Source organism: Paramisgurnus dabryanus, chromosome 3, assembly GCF_030506205.2.
Source record: "Paramisgurnus dabryanus chromosome 3, PD_genome_1.1, whole genome shotgun sequence".
NCBI lineage: Eukaryota > Metazoa > Chordata > Actinopteri > Cypriniformes > Cobitidae > Paramisgurnus > Paramisgurnus dabryanus.
In genome coordinates this window covers 21,335,054-21,353,246 of record NC_133339.1, presented here as the reverse complement: position 1 = coordinate 21,353,246, position 18,193 = coordinate 21,335,054, and the positions used below count along the sequence as shown (strand labels likewise).

Genomic DNA, 18,193 nt, shown 5'->3' with positions numbered 1-18,193 from the left:
GTGTAAATTTGTACGAAATGAATTGACAGAAACATATGATTATCATAAAAAACAACAATGAAACAACAGGGGCAAATCATACAAAATATACGAATGTGACTTGCCGTTGGATAAAACAATAATAAATGTGAGGGTAAATTTAAGCCCTACTGTTTATCATGTCTTTACATTTATTTACCGCACCTGAGTTAGAAAAGCTTTTAGAAAGCTTTTATACTGTAAAATATTTACTGTATCCATTGTATCTAGGTCTATAAACTAAAGCCAGCAGACTCGCACTAATAACAAGTCAAGCACGTAGCCTTTCCATTTCTCTCTTTCTCTCTCTTTCTCTCTCTCTCTGTCTTTCTAACTATTACTAGAGCCATTAGTCTTAAAGCTGTTGTTAAATAAAACATCTCTAATGGATTCAGCTTGAAAAATATAAATGGCATTTAGTCCTGTTAGAGTGAATCATTTAGCCGTCATCATGTTGGGGCACAAGGGTCCAGTGATTTTCCTTTGGTTTTGTGAATGTGATTGTTTAATACTTTATTCTTCTGGACATCGAATTCTTTTAGGTCCAGTGTGGTCGGTGTCATGGATTTACTGCTTGTGCTTTTCAAAACTGAGTTAAATTGATCTTTATAATATTTTGCTTAATGGAATTATTAAAAAGCTTAAAAATCAACTTAATCTTAGCCCTATGTCATTCAGAAATTCAGTTTTGTTGGCAGAATCTGTTAAGAGTCTGATTAAAAACATAATGTATACATTTATTTAATATATTTGAGTGTACCATTGCAAATCAGGCTATTGTAAGAACACAGATTTGTTTTGAACCAGATTGACTAAATATCACATTTTTATTTACTTTTAACCAAAACATTATGTTTTGCCATTTTAATATAGTATTATATGTATGCTATCATATCTCTAGCTCTGATTCCCACCAGGATAAAAGTCCATGTGGTGTCTGATCCGGTAAGCAATGTGTGCCTCACCGCACTTGTGTTAAAAAGCCGGAGACAGATGTTGACCTCCTTTACTTTTCCATCACATGCTGTCTCATCACTGTATGTCCAGATGGACGCTTTTGTTTTTTCATTTCCCCTCTAAAGTTTTTCTCTCTTCACAACTCTGTTACAGGTGCTGACCATCTGGGTTGCGCTCATCTACAGTGCGACGGCAGACCTGACCTGCGACGCTCTCCTCCTTCTCTCTACAAATCTTACAGGTAAGTCTCTGTAACTGAAATAAGTTGCTCTGTATGATGTTAAGCATCACTGTAGCTTGACAAGTAATTTTTCCAACAGGGAAAGTAAGAGGTTGCATTATTGCTGGTTTTCACTGGACAGGAAACATTTACTTCTAGTGTTTTCAGCACACTCATGTTTGGTATTCATATTATTGCTCAGAAGAGGCAACGTGAGGAAATGTGATGACTGAAATCAGTTTTGTGCTTTCACTGTGCTTTGAAAATTTCAAGACTTTACTGAGGTTTATTTTGGTCACAGTAAAAGCAGAGCAAGATGCAGGAGTGTTGAAATACACAGCGGATCTATTTATGTTCGCAGCTTGGTTGCAACTTAGTGAGTGTAAATTGGTGTGAGACTCTCGGAGGATAATTGTGCCCTCATTTCCTTAAGAGAAATAAAGTGGGACAAAAGTAAACAATTGCTGAAATACACCCTTACATTTTTAATACAGTTTTACTGAAGTCCCTGGTCCAGATCTTATAGTTCAGTCTTGAAAAAATTGAAAGAGAAATATGAGTTTTTCTTTCCCTGCAGTTGACGAGTTATCTCCCTACCAATGATGGTTCCCTGGTGAGATTTACGCCAATCTATATTTCCACTATTATCAACTAAGTGGCGCTCTTACCCAACTTATAAAACACTTAAGCATCCACTGATACAAAAACAGTTAAAACTGTGTATGTTTTTCTAAATCCAAACTCTCAAAAAATACCTTAACAAAAGCTTTTTTGCTCAATTTGTTATTTTTTAAAGAAACACCCATATTTGAAAGGTTATAGATGGTTTCAGCAATAACAACCTAAAAAAGCGTCTTTTGTGGTCAACACGTAACTTCCGGTAAACTCCGCTAAGAATAAATGAAGAGTTTTGTTCCAAAACGCAATAAATCCATTTTGACTAATTTCGGCAAAATCATGTTTTCTATAACAAGAAAGTGACAAGATAAAAACCACTATTTTCTGTTACAAACTTTCACATAGCGTCTTTAGGTCATAAAAAAATACAAATCCAAAATTTTATTTTCAAAGATTTATTATAAAAGGATTCTTTTTTCCACAAAATGCACTTAATCTATTGAATCAACATATAAATGTGCATTCATCTTTGCCATGATATATTCATTTAGTTGAATAGTGGTATACACTAATAAAAAAAAAACATTAATGGCATTAATCAAAAACCTTACACTGTCATTACTGCGGTTATACTTGGGACATCATCGATAAACTTTTTTCATAGCGATCAGCTGTAAAATGTTTTGGCTCTGCTCGATTTTCGTTAAATTCAAGTAAAATAATGGAAAGTTTTTCATAAGATCCACTGGGGTCAATGTGTTAGCATGACAGAAGCTTGATGCTGTCAGGAGAACAAGCAACTGGCATTTTTCCATCTCCCGAGTGCCTCTCATGTAAATTATTCAATGTAAAAAAATTGCTGTAATTATGCAGCTGGTTGCCAGTAACTTACTGTAGAAGATAAAGACTGAAAATGTTTCATGTTCATTTATCTAAAGTTCTACCAGAAAGACTCGACGATAGGTTAAGAATTGATATGAGTTTATTTAACAGTAGTTAGCAACCAAGGCTGGAATGTAACACAGTATAGTTCTTTGGCGTAGGCCCCGACCATAGTTCAAATCCGGGGTCACGGATTCTTGCGGTTCCTGTCTGAAGATGAAGACAGGCCAGAATCTAATCCCCCTCGAGTATGGACGGAACCGACCTGGTGATGGTGGTAGGGAGGGTGGGTTGTAAATGCTGGCATCAGTATCTGCGAACGCAAAGACAGGTGAGTGCAAGGCTTATAAACTCTCAGGATCAGGGATGATTGATTGAACCTTGTGAAATGAATGACGTAACATTCGAGTTTCCTGGTAGAACTTGTGCTACGCTACACTAAGCTAACATTTCTCAGATATTCACACATTCGAATAACAGACACACTGTAAAAATATCTAAAAATCATTTCAACTTACAATTAAACATTTTGACTAGTGATGAGTTGCTCTAACTTATATAAGTGTGTTGTTTTAAGTTAACTTGCTAAGTTAAAGTATAGTCAATAATAATAAGTTGAAAAGACTTCAACAGGTCCAAGAGATCAGCTAAAAGCAATCTCTTACACACGGTAAGAGATTAATCCTCAAAACTTAAAAAAAAGCAAATCCCTTCCATACGGTGAAGTTCAGTCTTTCTCTTAAACACAGACTTTATCAAGTTTTCACTTCTGAAGTTTATGTGCAGAGTACAGCATGTTCATTTAGCCAGTGGCGGCTGGTGACTGCTCATCCGAGGGGCGCTAATTCAAAAATAAGTGTTCGTAGTGTCCTGTGTGGTTCCCTTTTCTAAATATGTGTTCTGCGCATTGAGAGATCCTGTGTGCATCATGTGTCTTGTCAAAATAAGTGCCTGCTGCACATGCGTCAAAACCATTTATGATAAAAGAGACGCTCACTTTCAAAAAATACACACAAGACCCTCTCTTAACAAATAAACTCTGATTACGCATGAGCTTATGCGATTATCTGGCAAACGCGAGCATCTCTTTTACCATAAACCCGTTAGACGCATCTGCAGCAGGCACTTATTTTGGCATGATATGTGATGCACACAGGATCTCTCGACGCGACGAACACATATTTTGAAAAAAGGAACCACACACATGACGTGCAACATACTGTACATGTTGTGGCGAACTTCGCATCGAGCGCCCCCGAAAAAAGAAGTCACCGGCCGCCACTGCATTTAGCATATCAATAGTCAGGTCTTTAAGCTGCTATCACTTGCAGTTCTTGTCACATATCTTTTATTTGACTTGCATCACTAATACGGTAATAAAACTAAATGATTCAGATAAAGATTTTCAGAAGCAAGCCAAATATCATATTTTTTTTACGGTTGTCTATATAACGTGTTATTAATCTATACTGAATGCCTGTAAAACCAAAGCCTATCTGCCCCAACCAAGTGATGATATAATTACACAAGTGTTGAGGAATTTAACCGCTAGCTTAAAGCACAGCTGTGGCAACAAAGCCTCCCGGTGCCAATACAACAAATGCAACCACACACAGCGCTAAAATCAATGCTGGGTAATATTGTTACATAAAAACATGCGCTCGGAGAGCTATTTAGAATTTTTTTTTTGCTGAATAATGAAAGTTTTCGAGGAAGGTTTTGTGTGTAAGAGCCAAACAGACCGGGGTAGTGATTGTCTGGGGGTCGCAGTGTCCCTGTGGGGCAATATGTGAAATGCAGAGTAATACCTTTATCCCATCTGTCATGCTCGGTATCGACGAAGAGCAGATGATGATGTCAAATGTTACTGCCTCACCCTAGGTACCCTAAACAACATACAAACACCTACACAGAGCGTACAGAGGGCTCAGAAATTTAGGAGATGCTGAGCCTCCCTCTCAAAGAATATTGGTTTTTAAAATTACGGCAAAAGATGAGGTATATAGCTGTTTTCAGAAATGTCATCTACATTCGAATAAAACTTTCTATTATTTGAAATGAGAAAAACATAATTGAAGGGATACTTCACCCAAAAAATTATAATTTATTCTCCCTTGTGTTATTTCAAATGTTATGACTTACTTTCTCTTGAACATATACAAAGAGCGTTAATAATACTGACACATCCACAAATAACAGTGGTGACCGAATCCTGAATAATGCTAGGATAAGCCATATCGCAAAGGCCTTATTAGTTTAGGACATTTAAGTAGTGTTTTTTTTTTTCAAAAAAAACCCTTCAAAAAACAATACTGGTGTGCATCTTGAAATAAAATAATGGCACTGATACATTTTAAGATATGTCAGTACAGTGTTTTGAAATTAAGGCAGCTCAAACCTGTATTTTAGTCTGGGACTAGGATAAACCCTTTCCGGCAGGGACGTGCACAGGATTTTTTAGGGGCAGTTGACCTATATAAAGGCCCCCCCCAAATTTTTTTTTTTAAACTCACGGCCTATATGAAGGACTGAGAATAACAGGGTCTTTATTAAAATCAGCAAACATGTTTGCCTAATGCCTACCAAAAAAATTGTAGCCTAGGCTGCTTGTCTGCAAGCTATGATAGCTAGCTGCTATCTGTCTGATTATTTAGGCTTAAACGTGGCAAATTCAGCCTAGATTCATGAAGATTTTAACAGAGGTGGAGCCAAAAACTTTACTCAAGTAAAAGTACAAGTAACTAGATAAATAATTACTCAAGTAGAAGTAAAAAGTATGCAATGAAAATAATACTCAAGTAGCGAGTTACTAGTTACTCATGAAAAAATAAATCTAGATATACACACGCGCGCGCGCACACACACACACACACACACACACACACACACACACACACACACACACACACTCTGGTTTCCATGTTTTCTGGGGACATTCCATAGACGTAATGCATTTTATACCATAAAAAATGTATATCCTATTCCCCTTACCTGCCCCATTCCTTAACCCCAACCATCACAAAAACCTTTCTTGTACCTTAGATTTTCAATAAACATCATCTTATTTGATTTATAAGCTTGTTTCCTCATGGGGACATCAAAATGTCCCCACAAGGTCACAAAAACACTGGTATTCCTATCTTTATGGGGACAATTGGTCCCCACAACGTGATAATTACCAGGTACACACACACACACACACAATACAGTGCCCTCCATAAGTATCAGAACTGTAAAGACAAGATTTTTCTGTTGCTGTGGAGACCAGAAATTGGTAAGATAAATATATGTATGTCAGACATTCTATGTCAGAAGTTTAGAATGTCACATTTTATTAACCTTTGTTTATGTTTCAACACATACATGCTTTAACAACAAAGAACAGCATTAAATGCTGACTTATGTATGTTGTACACAAATGCACATAAGTGAATCAAACTGATCCTACACATTTTATGCTTTTCATCTGTAAACAATCAGGACACAGCTAAGTGACCATTAAAAAACAGATTCTGTTCTTTTGACTCATGTTCATCTTTTAATGTTTAGACATTTCTTGACTCCACAGCAAACACAGGAATACTTATGAAGGGCACTTCTACATTATGTGTAAAACTGCAACATACACAAACAGTACAGAAAAAAGAATACAAACACAGAATAGACTAGCATTTCAAATTAACTCTAGTCTCAATGTTGATGTAGCTTATAGCTGAAATATCAGACAAGTAAACTGACAACAGTTTTGCATATGTATAAAGTTAGAAATCTCCTAAGATGGTCTAAGGACATTGACAGTTTACACTTACATAAAAATGATTTTAGACAAAACTCATGTTTTCTTACCTTGTCATGTCACGTGTGTTTTGTGAGAATCACTTACATCATACAGTACAGACAATCATCAGACGTCAATCATCGATGTATTTTCTTCAATCTGTGCTACAATCCTTCTGGAGGTTGCACGCGTTTAACTGTGTCTGACGACGAACAGGTCGCGTGTATGTAATGGCGGGTACATGTGTGAAGTTTTGATTTTAGTTAAAAGATTGGTAAATTCATTTCCACGTCACCCAACACTGGTTATATTCTGCGTGTTTCTACATAGGTTACGAGTAAAACAGCTTCGGACGATTACGTTTTTGCAGCGATCTGAACAATTCATTCAAACTGATTCGCGAACCAATTTAAAACGTTTGGCCCATTCGCTTTGTAATGAATCGACTCAAAAGACTCATTTATTTTCAACACTTTGTAAGGAATGGACTCAAACGAGTCATTAAAGGCGGAGTCCACGATGTTTAAAAAACGGTTTGGAAAAGGAGACGGGCCGACTACCAAAACACACTTATAGCCAATCAAATCAAATCAAATGCCGGGTTGCGTATGTGTGGGGCGGGTCTATCAACAGAAGGTCCAGATTCTATTGGGGTAGGGGCGTGTTTGTTTAGGTGATTTCAAATATCAACATTGGCTTTCAAACATCATGGACTCCGCCTTTAATTCGCGAATGCGCCAGAAACACAAGATAGCAATTTAAAAATAAAATACAAATTTCGTAATTAATTAAAATACAGTAACGAAGGAACGCTGCATAGTGTAAACGAAGTAAAAGTACAATTTATTTTGTTCCACCTCGGAAGGGCAACTTGAGTCGAGAAGGGCATATGGGCAGTTGCCCGGGCAACCTGAGCAACCCCCCTGTGCACGTCCCTGCTGTCCGGACAGGGATTAGCTTAAGCCAGGACTAGACCTTAGTTAAATTAGGATATTTAAGTCATTTTTAAAAGCATAATTTCTAAACATTATAAACAATAAATAAACATTACTGGTGTGCATCTTCAGACACAACACTTGCACTGATATATTTTAAGGAATGACAAAGCAAGTTGTTTTCGGGCAAGACAATACTAACATTTAAGTTAGTCTGGTAGGCCCTGTCTGGGAAACTGCCAAATAGTCTTTAACTCTTTCACCGCCAGCGTTTTTTATTTAAGTTGCCAACCAGCGCCAGCGTTTTTCATGATTTTCACCAAAGTTTAATGCCTTCCAGAAAATGTTCTTCTTGAAATATATAAACATACAATATACCAAATGAAAGAACAGACCCTCTGCTTTCAAAAAAAAAAAAAAAAAAACGTTTCATCCTACCTTCAGTGGTTCTTTTGTAATCAGCTTTTGAATATGGGTAGGTTTCTGCAAAAACACCACATTTTGAGCAAAAAGCAGAGATAATTCCATTTTTGTGACGGACTTTTCATAGAGATCCCATTCAGACCGATCTTAAAAACAGACACGGACATGCAGCCGCTTGCCATAGGGCAATACTTCCGGGTTTAAAAAGTTGCGGAGCCACCTGGTGGATAATAACGGTATTGCGGAAAGACTGAAAATCTCATCATTGGCCGGGAAGCGTTTTCTCTTAATTGACGAGATATCTCGTTAATGGTGGTGAAAGAGTTAAGTGTCACTTTAGGAACTTGAAATTTCCTTTTAGAGGAAAGCAAATCAGGTTTGATTTAAATGATAACAGAATATTTTATTTGGTTACTATATAAAAGTATCTATGCCTTTAAATTTTGTGAAAACAAAATCTACCAGATGAAAGTAACCAGAAACCTGTCACCTTACTTATTATGTTAAGTCTTTGATTTCTTATAGCGTCTGTGTTTTTTGTAGTTGTTTACAAGCCACAAATGTAAACCCACAGTTCTTCACCGTCCTGTTTTCTAATTAGCTGTAAACACTTCACACTAACTAGCAGAAAACAACACCAGTCTTTGCCTCGGTTCATTTGTGCTTTCAGGAAAAGGAGAAAGTTTTAAAAGAGTTGTGTTAAAGTTAAATAAATACGAATCAAGTGTTTCTGACTAACTGGCTTTATCTGCTTTGTGTGTCTGTGGTAACCTTGGTGATATTAATTGAGAGACTTGGATGAGAGACGTTTACGAGTCCTTTAACAAGCTGACCTTTCATCACAGCCTGTTGTTTTACAAGGTGCTATTTGTTTTTGTATCAGAACTAACAATTTTACCAAACCGTTTGCGGACCCCATTCACTTCCATAGTAGGAAAAAAGAATACTACGGAAGTAAATGGGGTCCACGAACGGTTTGGTTTGAAACATTTCTCAAAATATCTTCCTTTGTTTTCATCAGAACAAAGAAATGTATACAGGTTTTTTTTAACAACATGAGGGTGAGTAAATGATGACAGAATTTTCTTTTTTGAGTGAACTTTCCCTTTAACAAACATTAGGAGGAATGAATAAATGCTGAAAAACTATATTGTTCATGTTAGTTAATGCATTTACTAATGTTTACTAATACAACCATATTGTATAGTGTTACCAACACTTATGCTGATGCTCATGAAATCTCCTGGGGCCTCATTTATCAAGCGTGCGTACGAACAGAAGTGTGCGTAAAGTGTGCGTAGGAACAGTTTTACGCAAAGTGTGGAATTTATCAAATTGCACATATACGTAGAAATGTGTGTAAATATACGCACACCTCGGAGTATGCGTACGCAGAGCATCTAGTGGTAGAAGAGCGATACTACACAGGACCGTCCATCCCCAGCGTTAAAAGAACACTTTGCCTATTTATTATCCACCCCCAGGTGTTAAAAATGATTACTGTTAAAGGTGGGGTAACAGATTTGATCCTGAAACATTTTTAGTTATGCTGGTTAAAAGTCTCCTCACATTCTGATAGCAATCACTGTGTTAAGTTGTTTAAATGTATTTGTAAAAATTTATGTCATCTGTGAAAGGCGTAGGACCAAAAAATGTTCAACAAATCATAGATTTCGGTCCGAACGGACGTTTCCTTTTATGTCCCTCATACGTAAGCGTAATTTGAATTCCCACCACGCAGCGAGTCCACGCAGATACCATACGTCATCGGCGCGTTCACGTGCGCTCTGGCTGTAAACAGCGAGAACAGCAAACTTTTCTGCTGAATTGACAACCTACACAGGAGCAACAAAACTAAATGCATCTTTTATAACAACAACAGCAAAAACTGCCTGGATCAGCAAGAGCAAAAACCCAAATTAACATCTGTAACTTTATTGCTTTACCGCGAGATGCAAACAGCTACAGGAGGCAAAGGGTCTGAAAGGGTCGTTGCACTGTTTATTTTGGTAAGGTAGGTACGCGATATGTTTGTATTGAGATGGATTCAGATATTCTACTTTGTTGAAACGTTGTGTTGCTTATGAAATTTGTGTTCGTTTTCCGGATTAGCATAACGATATAGTTACTACGTCTACACAATCGAACGTGTGCTTAAACTAATTCTGATGTAAACCAGTTGTTTATGTTGGTTATTTTGGAAATGTTATTCACTTTGTACTGCAAAGTTTTCTCACTGGTGAATGAGACATGAGATGTGACCGTCTGATCTGTGCGTGTTCATGTGTTTGGGAAGAGGCGTGACTTTGGATGGCGATTTGACTTGAGGGTGGGATCGGGATTTCATTGCTAGACGGCTACCGTTAGCATTTTTCAAAATGTGTTACCCTACCTTTAATAAAGTAACTGCAAATCAGTATTGAAGTTAATTAATGAAATAAGTGTCTAACCCTATATAAGAAAGCTCCGTCAAATGCTTGACACAGTGGCTTATCTTGCATTATTGGAAGACTTGGCAAATCATCCATTCCGCCGGGAGCGCGTTTCAGATATCGCGCCGATGATGCTGGTTATGCGGCTGTCCAAGGAAAGTTCTGTCATTGTCTGTCCTACAGATTTCACGTCGGGGTGCTGTGACGCGTTTTTTTTTTTTTTGGCTGATAATTTAATGTCAAACCACTTTTTTATTTCTAGAAGTGTTCTCATACCCAATGGAATTAAACTCACTGGTAACATGTTCCCATGCAGATTTGTTTTCTTTTGTTAGTCATTCCTCCCGCACTAAGTGAACCAAACAGGATTTGTTATTAGGATTTAACCTCATCCACCAGTAACTCAATTTCTGTGTCTGTAAAGTTCCTCTTTTTTGCTCTCTTTGCCATTATTGCGATGAGGGAAAAAGCACAACCACGTGACTTATAACGGGAGGTGTTGTCACCATATATGGTTCATTGGAGGCGTTTCGGAATGCAAATGACCATGAACGTGCACGAGCATGGTGCTTAAGAACAAGTGGGATTTATCATCAAGGATTACTTACTGATGTGCGTACGAACCCGGTGCGCACGTTTGATAAATCCTGATTTTTTTGTACTTTCATTCGTAGGTACAAATATAGAACATTTTCTACGCACTGTTGATAAATGAGGCCCCTGGATTTGGTATTTTATTGGATGATATATTATCAGGGATTGAGTTGATTAAATTTCATGAGCCCATGCTATTTTTTATGGTTATTTGTTTATCCATTGTTAACATTAATTATGAAATATCAAACATTCACACATCCAAGCCTGTGTGAAGTTCAGGGAGCTTTTAGGAACTGAAGCCCACTCGCTGTAATTAACACAATGTATCAAGAGACCATTCGCTCTCTGGCATGTTGTCATGGTAATGATGAACAAATTTCTGTGATATGATGTGATATAGCTATTGTATAAATGTACTGATGTGAATCTGATGTTTACTAAATACAAAATGAAAGATTATTGTCAGGTCAACTAAAGATTTGATAATTTACCAACAAAACAAACTTTAATCTGTATTTTTACACATTATGATTTTTGAGGTTATGTGAATTGAGCCATGTATGAGCCTAGTTTTATCTAGAAATAATTTAACAGAATTATCTAATTTGAAGTTTGTTTAAACAACTTTGTTTAGTCTCTCTCTCTCTCTCTCTCTCTCTCTCTCTCTCTCTCTCTCTCTCTCTCTCTCTCTCTCTCTCTCTCTCTTTAATATTGAACATCAGTTGATGTTAACATTACATCTGATATAAAAATGCATCTGCACAAAAACATCTGCATAAAAAAAACTGTCTGTTCACACTGTGAGCTGTGGGTGTCTGTAGCTTCATTTTGTCACTGGATTCAGTTTTTGAGACTGTGTACTGATCTAACATGTAGTTTGACCCCAAACAGCAAACACAGTTGGGGATGAAGATCTTGTTTCTTGGTTTTCACAACATGCAAATAACCATGTATCTGAGTATACTGAAATAGAAAAGCCATCTTTCAAGATGTGCTACATCACATTTAATCCTAAATTAACATTGATAGCCCTGATATGATGTGTGATTATGTACGCTTGTTTATATTTTGTAATTGTTTGTATTTATATATAGTGTTATGTCTGTGTTTTTTATATTATGTTATGTGTTTGTATGAGTGTCTGGTTTTGCTGGTCAAAGACAAATTTCAACCACGGTTGATAATAAAGTTGTATTGTATTGTATTGTATTGTATTGTATTGTATTTTTATTAGTTATAGCGATGACCTGCATGGGGACTGCGCAGTATTTTGTAAGAAGTGCAGATAGGAAGCACTTCAGTACTACTGATGTGAGAAATTGAAAATGATTTAATGCGTGCCATGATTCTACAGCTGCTCAGAACAACAACTGTGTTAAGACATTCATGAAATTACAGAACCCCAAGCTATCAGCGGAGATTTTCGACTATTGTAGATCATATCCAAAAACATGGATAGTGTTTCCTGAGCGGCATCCTGCAGCCAACACGAGGCCCACCGGCATCTTATGTTTATCTCGCACTGCTCCTGAGAGGCATGTTGTTCCCATTAAATCTCCAAACTAAATACAACACAGAGCTGTTAGAAAAAATTGGACAACAGTGAGCTTCATTGTTCTGCCAAATAAGAAAGCTTCAATCGTAGGGTGGACCATCATTTATGAATTAATGTGTTCTGAGAGCATGGCATTTTGGAGGGCATCCATTAATGTGTTTCATGTGAGACAATAAAGTTGCTTGTGCCAATTATGAATAATTTAATGTTGAAATGTATTCGGCATTTACTGTATATATCACGTCTAGAGGACATGTAGACACATGACTTTGAGATTTTATGTGTTGTGCTCCAGTGCGATGGTGGCGGTCTAACTGACCATGACTTCTGTGGGGTTGAAGATTAATAGATGTGTACTTGTTTTATCTTGCTGAACAGCAGACCAGTGGGTCAACAAAGAAACAATTTTAACCAGGAAGGGACTGGAAAAGACAACACAGATGTCTACAAGTAGATTGTTATGTTTAATCAATGATGGCACAATATTGTACCGCCAAGTTAGTTGTACGTGTTTCTAATTTTGTTACATTTGTTTCTTTGTAAATGCTTATAGCCCAGAATGACCAAAATCATGCTTTGCAAAATGCATTATGTTTTTGCAATGCTTACATGTTAGGAAATTTTGTAAACAACATATTTGAGGCAGATACACAAAAATCTGATGTAAACAACAATGTGGTTGCGGTTCAGCGGCTTTGTTCACATGCTGACGAGACCAACTTAGACAACCATGGATTTCCAAGATACCTTTGTCTTGTTTTTATTACATAGAAACAGAAAGGAATGATCAAACTAGCTTGTAGGCACAGAGAATGCCGCATTCATTTTAAAATTTTATATTTGTATATTTTCCTTTTTTTTATGTTTGCGTCTTGCGATCACAGACGATAAATGATCAGAGAGCATGCGGTCACGGGAGCTTATCGGGGGCATTATTAAAAACAGCCCTGGATGCAAGTTCAACTTTTCATCTTCCCGATGTAATTTATATACTGTAGATTGCATCGGCATGCTTTGATCCTTTGTCAGCAAGAAAGCAAGCTAAATGTGCGCTGTAAATGAAATCCGAAGACGGTTCCTGGTGAGATGAATGAATTTGTGATGGAGGGGGGTGTTTGTTAATGTAACTCACTCGCCAAGGACTGTCATCTTTCACCAGTCATTATGCACTATACAGGGTTCCATTAAATTATAAGACAGAGAAGCTTCTAGAAGAATGTATAATTTAAAAGAATTAGCATACATGCATTTTTTCACAGAAGATGATATTAACACATATGAAAGCAAATCAGAGATACGGTCTGCTCAGTATCTCAATTACTTTTCATCAGTGAGATTGAATGGAGAGCAAATAAAAACTTTTTACTTAAATCTCCTTCTGAGGGAAAGACACAGACCTTTTACAAATCTCTATTTAGAAGAGATCTCAACAATGTCAAAAATATGAGATTTGGCTCAGATTGAGCAAGACTGCAATCAAAAGTCAGTATTATTGAAGATTTCGTTATGAACTTTCCCAAAATCGAGATTATTTTACCTATATAATCTACATTAAAGATCACCAATTATCCGATTCATAATTTAACATTTCCTTTGGTGTGTAAGTGTGTATTAGTTCATGTTAATGATTTGCAAAAGGTACAAACCGCAAAATAAACAATGACGTGAGTTATCGTCTTCAATTTAATCTCTTCAACAAACACATGGATTGTAGGCAAGGCCGCCTTAATGCACGGGCTTACCTGGGCTGAAGCCTCCCAAGTTCACGTTCATATTGTTTTGTAACTTGTCAGGTTATCTGTCAATCACTCTAACTGCACGTTACATGGCTGCTGATTGGTCCGTGGTAACTTACCGTGAAGTAAAATATTTTAAATATATATTCCGCATAATGTAATTAAGTGCGCGTTGTCAACTTGCCATTCCTGCATGTTAGACTGAGTGTGACAGAGAAACGGGAAATAATCCACCATCAAATGAAAGAGTAATTTCTGAAATTTCATAATAAGTTATTGTTTCTATTTTTATTTATTTATTTATTGGTTTATTTAACAGGGACAATGCAGTATACATTGCTACAATTTCAACTAGCCGATGCTCTACATATTACCGAGCCCCTAAGGTGACATTGGAGTAAAAAAAATCTAAGGTTTAGTTTCATGTGAAACTTTCATGTGCTCACGCAAAACCTTCATGTGCAGATTTTTTTTTTAAGTTTAGTTAAAAAGTGTTAGTGAAACTATCACGCGCACATACATGAAACTTTCGCTTTCACATGCTCGCGCGAAAGCTTCACGTGAGCACGCAAAACTAAACTTTAAAAAAAATTCTGCACATAAAGGTTTTGCGTGAGCACATGAAAGTTTTGCGTGAGCACATGAAACTAAACTTTATTTAATTTTTGCTCCATGTCCCCTTAGGGGCTCCGTAACATATAGGCTTCTAGGGTAATAATTTTAGTAGATTAATAATAATATTTTAATTCCTTAATAATTTTAGTAGAAACACAAGACATATGAAAGGTGTGGGAAATGAAAAAGAAAACCATGAAATAAAAGATTGTAAAAGATGTACTTTACATTTTAATTAGAATTTGTCACTATTATTGCATGAGCATGAATAAAAAAATTATTTGCAGTTTGTTTTTCATGTTTGCCTTTTCATTTTATTACTGGCAGTCTTTGCAGTGAAAATAAAATGGCAAATCATTATTTGCATTTTATTTTTCAATTTGACAGGAAAGATGCATTATCACATTGAAAAGAAAATCATTTTATTTAATGTTCAATTTTGGCACATATTTTTTGTAAAATTTTCTAAAATGAAATGGTAAATCTGGTTTAAATTTAAATTCTTATCATTAATTAATTTATATAAATTTGGCAGAAAAATCTTTCATAAAGATGAAGTTAATACACTCTAAAAACAAACGGTCCTAAATAGCACTAAAAGTGGTTCACTGGCTCGTAATCATAATTTTTATATAGCACTTGTACAATATAGCACCTCTGTGAAACCATATATTGTGCTATAAATAACCATTTCTTGTGCTATAGTGGTGCTTTACCACCCCTGGATGGTTCTTCATATGTGCTTTATACAGTAGGCGCTATATAACACTAAAAATGGTTCCCCTATGATTACGAGCTTTTAGTGCTATTTAGCACCATTTTTTTTTGTAGAGTGTACTTACATGAAAAACTCCCAAAAGAGCACACTTTCTAAAAAAAAATGTTTGGTCTTTTAGTGGTGCCTGTTTACTTTAAATTTACTTAAGATTTATTTTACATAAAAATATCATTTGCTCTCCCTCATAACTATTTTTCTCTTGATTTAGTGTAACTAAAAATGTGATTTTACACTGAATGCTACTGTAGGGAGCAATGCTCTTTTTTATACAGTACATTTAAAATGAATGGTGACCAGAAAAACCAACTTGTCGGGACAGAAACTTTAAAAAGTTAACTTTAAAATCAAAGTTTTTAGGTAAATAATAATTTTCACATGAAGACACATTCAATAAACATGTTTGTTTTTCTGTTTTGTCTTTTCCCAGCTCGCACTTTAATCCTGTGGAATCTGACGTCCACTCCCACCAACTCCACAGGTCAGTTTTAATTATTGGGTATTTACAAAGTTCATGTGACATGACATGACATCTCAGTGTTTCAACAGCAGCCATGCCCGTGGAAATCCCAAGAAAATCTATTGTCAATGATTACAACATCAGATCCAAGATTAGAATCGAATCCACGTCACGATAATCAAAAAATCTGATCAAATGCAGTTTCTCATTTTGTTGGAAGCAGCAATGCTTACTTGATTCTACAAGCTCTCAGGAGTTAATTAAGAGATGATAGTAGGAAGAGCAATAATCGAGTTTGCATGGTTTCTCCAGCTGTGTGTTAATGTAACTCAGTGTGTAATAAGTAAGCGTTATTTTTTCTTACATTGAACACAGTATATGACTTATGAGAAGGATTTACTTCATAAACAGCCCTCTGAAACACACCATATGATGAGAATGATGAACAAGAGCATCATTAGCAAAAGTCAGTAGCACCTGACTTTTCCAGGTCAGAGGTTAATGTTTAAATTAGCAGGTTGCTAATGCGTAGGCTTCTCTGTTTCTGTTTTTTCCTGTTATGGTTCTACAAACAGATTGTCCCATCCTATCTAGATTCTTTTTTGTCAAATGTCTCCAATATGATCAGGTTGCATGCGTGTAAAAAGATGAAGCCCCAAATGCTTCTGATCCACACACATTCTTATCAAAACTTGCCACAGATGCAAAGGATTACACATATATATGATAAAGTCCTTAAGGATTAGAGGCCTTTGAAATACTTTTTAATCTTTGCTGAGCTCCACAGATCTGCTTCGATTAAAAAGAATGTGCCAAAATGGGTCATGGAAAGGAGGCAGATTCCAAAGATACAAATGTGGCCTCCAGCTAGGACAAACAGAGAGAGAGAAAACTAGCAGAAATGAAGATATATGGAGAGATACTGTTGATTAGGATGATTGAAATGATCTCGAAGAGTACAGCCATCACCACTAAAAGCTTTAAGTGCTTATGTCAGCACCCCTGAATATGTTTATTGTCCTGTTTTAAATAGAAAGCATTTCTTTAGGAAATGTGAGACTAGATGGTTGAGATACCACATAGAAAATAACCAGTGTTAAATGATCTCCCGTAGAGTTAATTTGAAACACTTGGAGCTGCAAGACTCAATTTAAAACTGTAGTCGACGTACCGCAAAAACACAAGCTAATACGCAGATCTATGCTTAATCTGCAACCACAAAAAAATGTCACTCTATCATTAACACAGTTGTACATTTCAACACTTTTATTGACAGTGATCTCAATGTTTTTGTCTTGCAGGTCTGTTCTGTAACACGTCCATTGATGGCATTGGGACGTGTTGGCCCAGGAGCGGTGCTGGAGAAGTGGTGTCCCGTCCATGTCCGGAGACCTTTCTCGGGGTCCGATACAATACCACTAGTAAGTACCTAGTATCCGCATCGAGCCATGTTATGTGTGTGCACGCGCGTGCGTGCGTGTGTCTTTTTATTTTACATTTCATCTTTATTTAATTTATTTAATTTATTATCTTATAAGATTTTCAAAATGTGATGGATCACAAACATGAGGATAACATTTTTTAGATTTAACCATTTTGCTCCTACAGTGTGTGATGTGCAATGATGTGTCAAAGACAGCACACCACACACAAACAGATTTTCAACCAAAGTCTCGACTGTGAACACAGGAAATCTCGCAAAATCTCGCGAGACTTCATAATAAGCATGGCGGATGATATGCAGGAAGAAATTTCAATGATAGTGTTTGGAATGATTTCCAAAATTCAAGGAAAAAGTAAAGAGTTTGGGTGAAGTCGTGGAGACAGCGGGAACATGGTCTCTACAAGTTTACTTTGCATCAATTTCACTGTGTGCTGCGCCATGACTCACACATCAGGATTTCTGATCGTAAATATTAAACGTTTAATATTTAGGATTCGCGATTGGGGCTTTAACGTTCTTCCGATCAGGTTCGGACACTGTTAACACACCACACACCAAGGGAAAATCTGATAAGATAATCTGTAGAACCTGCAAGACATAGCTAGGATTGTGGGAAGGGGGGAAATCAGCCCGATTATATTTGGGTGTGTACCCAGCATTAGTGGTACAGCTATGCCTAAGGGTTACTAAAGGTCAAAGGCTCGAACACACATACTGATAAAAATGTAATTCGCTTTGGATAAAATCA

The 18,193-nt window shown here is 36.6% G+C and overlaps 1 protein-coding gene across 1 annotated transcript in view; it reads left to right on the top strand.

Annotated features, from left to right (window-relative positions):
• crhr1 (corticotropin releasing hormone receptor 1) overlaps positions 1-18,193 on the top strand; it is a 150,392-nt gene that overhangs the window by 34,120 nt on the left and 98,079 nt on the right. The window contains exons 2-4 of the mRNA XM_065252717.1: positions 1,129-1,216; positions 15,972-16,022; positions 17,303-17,422. Of these exons, the coding sequence (XP_065108789.1) occupies positions 1,129-1,216; positions 15,972-16,022; positions 17,303-17,422 (259 nt within the window). The remainder of the gene's footprint in view (positions 1-1,128; positions 1,217-15,971; positions 16,023-17,302; positions 17,423-18,193) is intronic.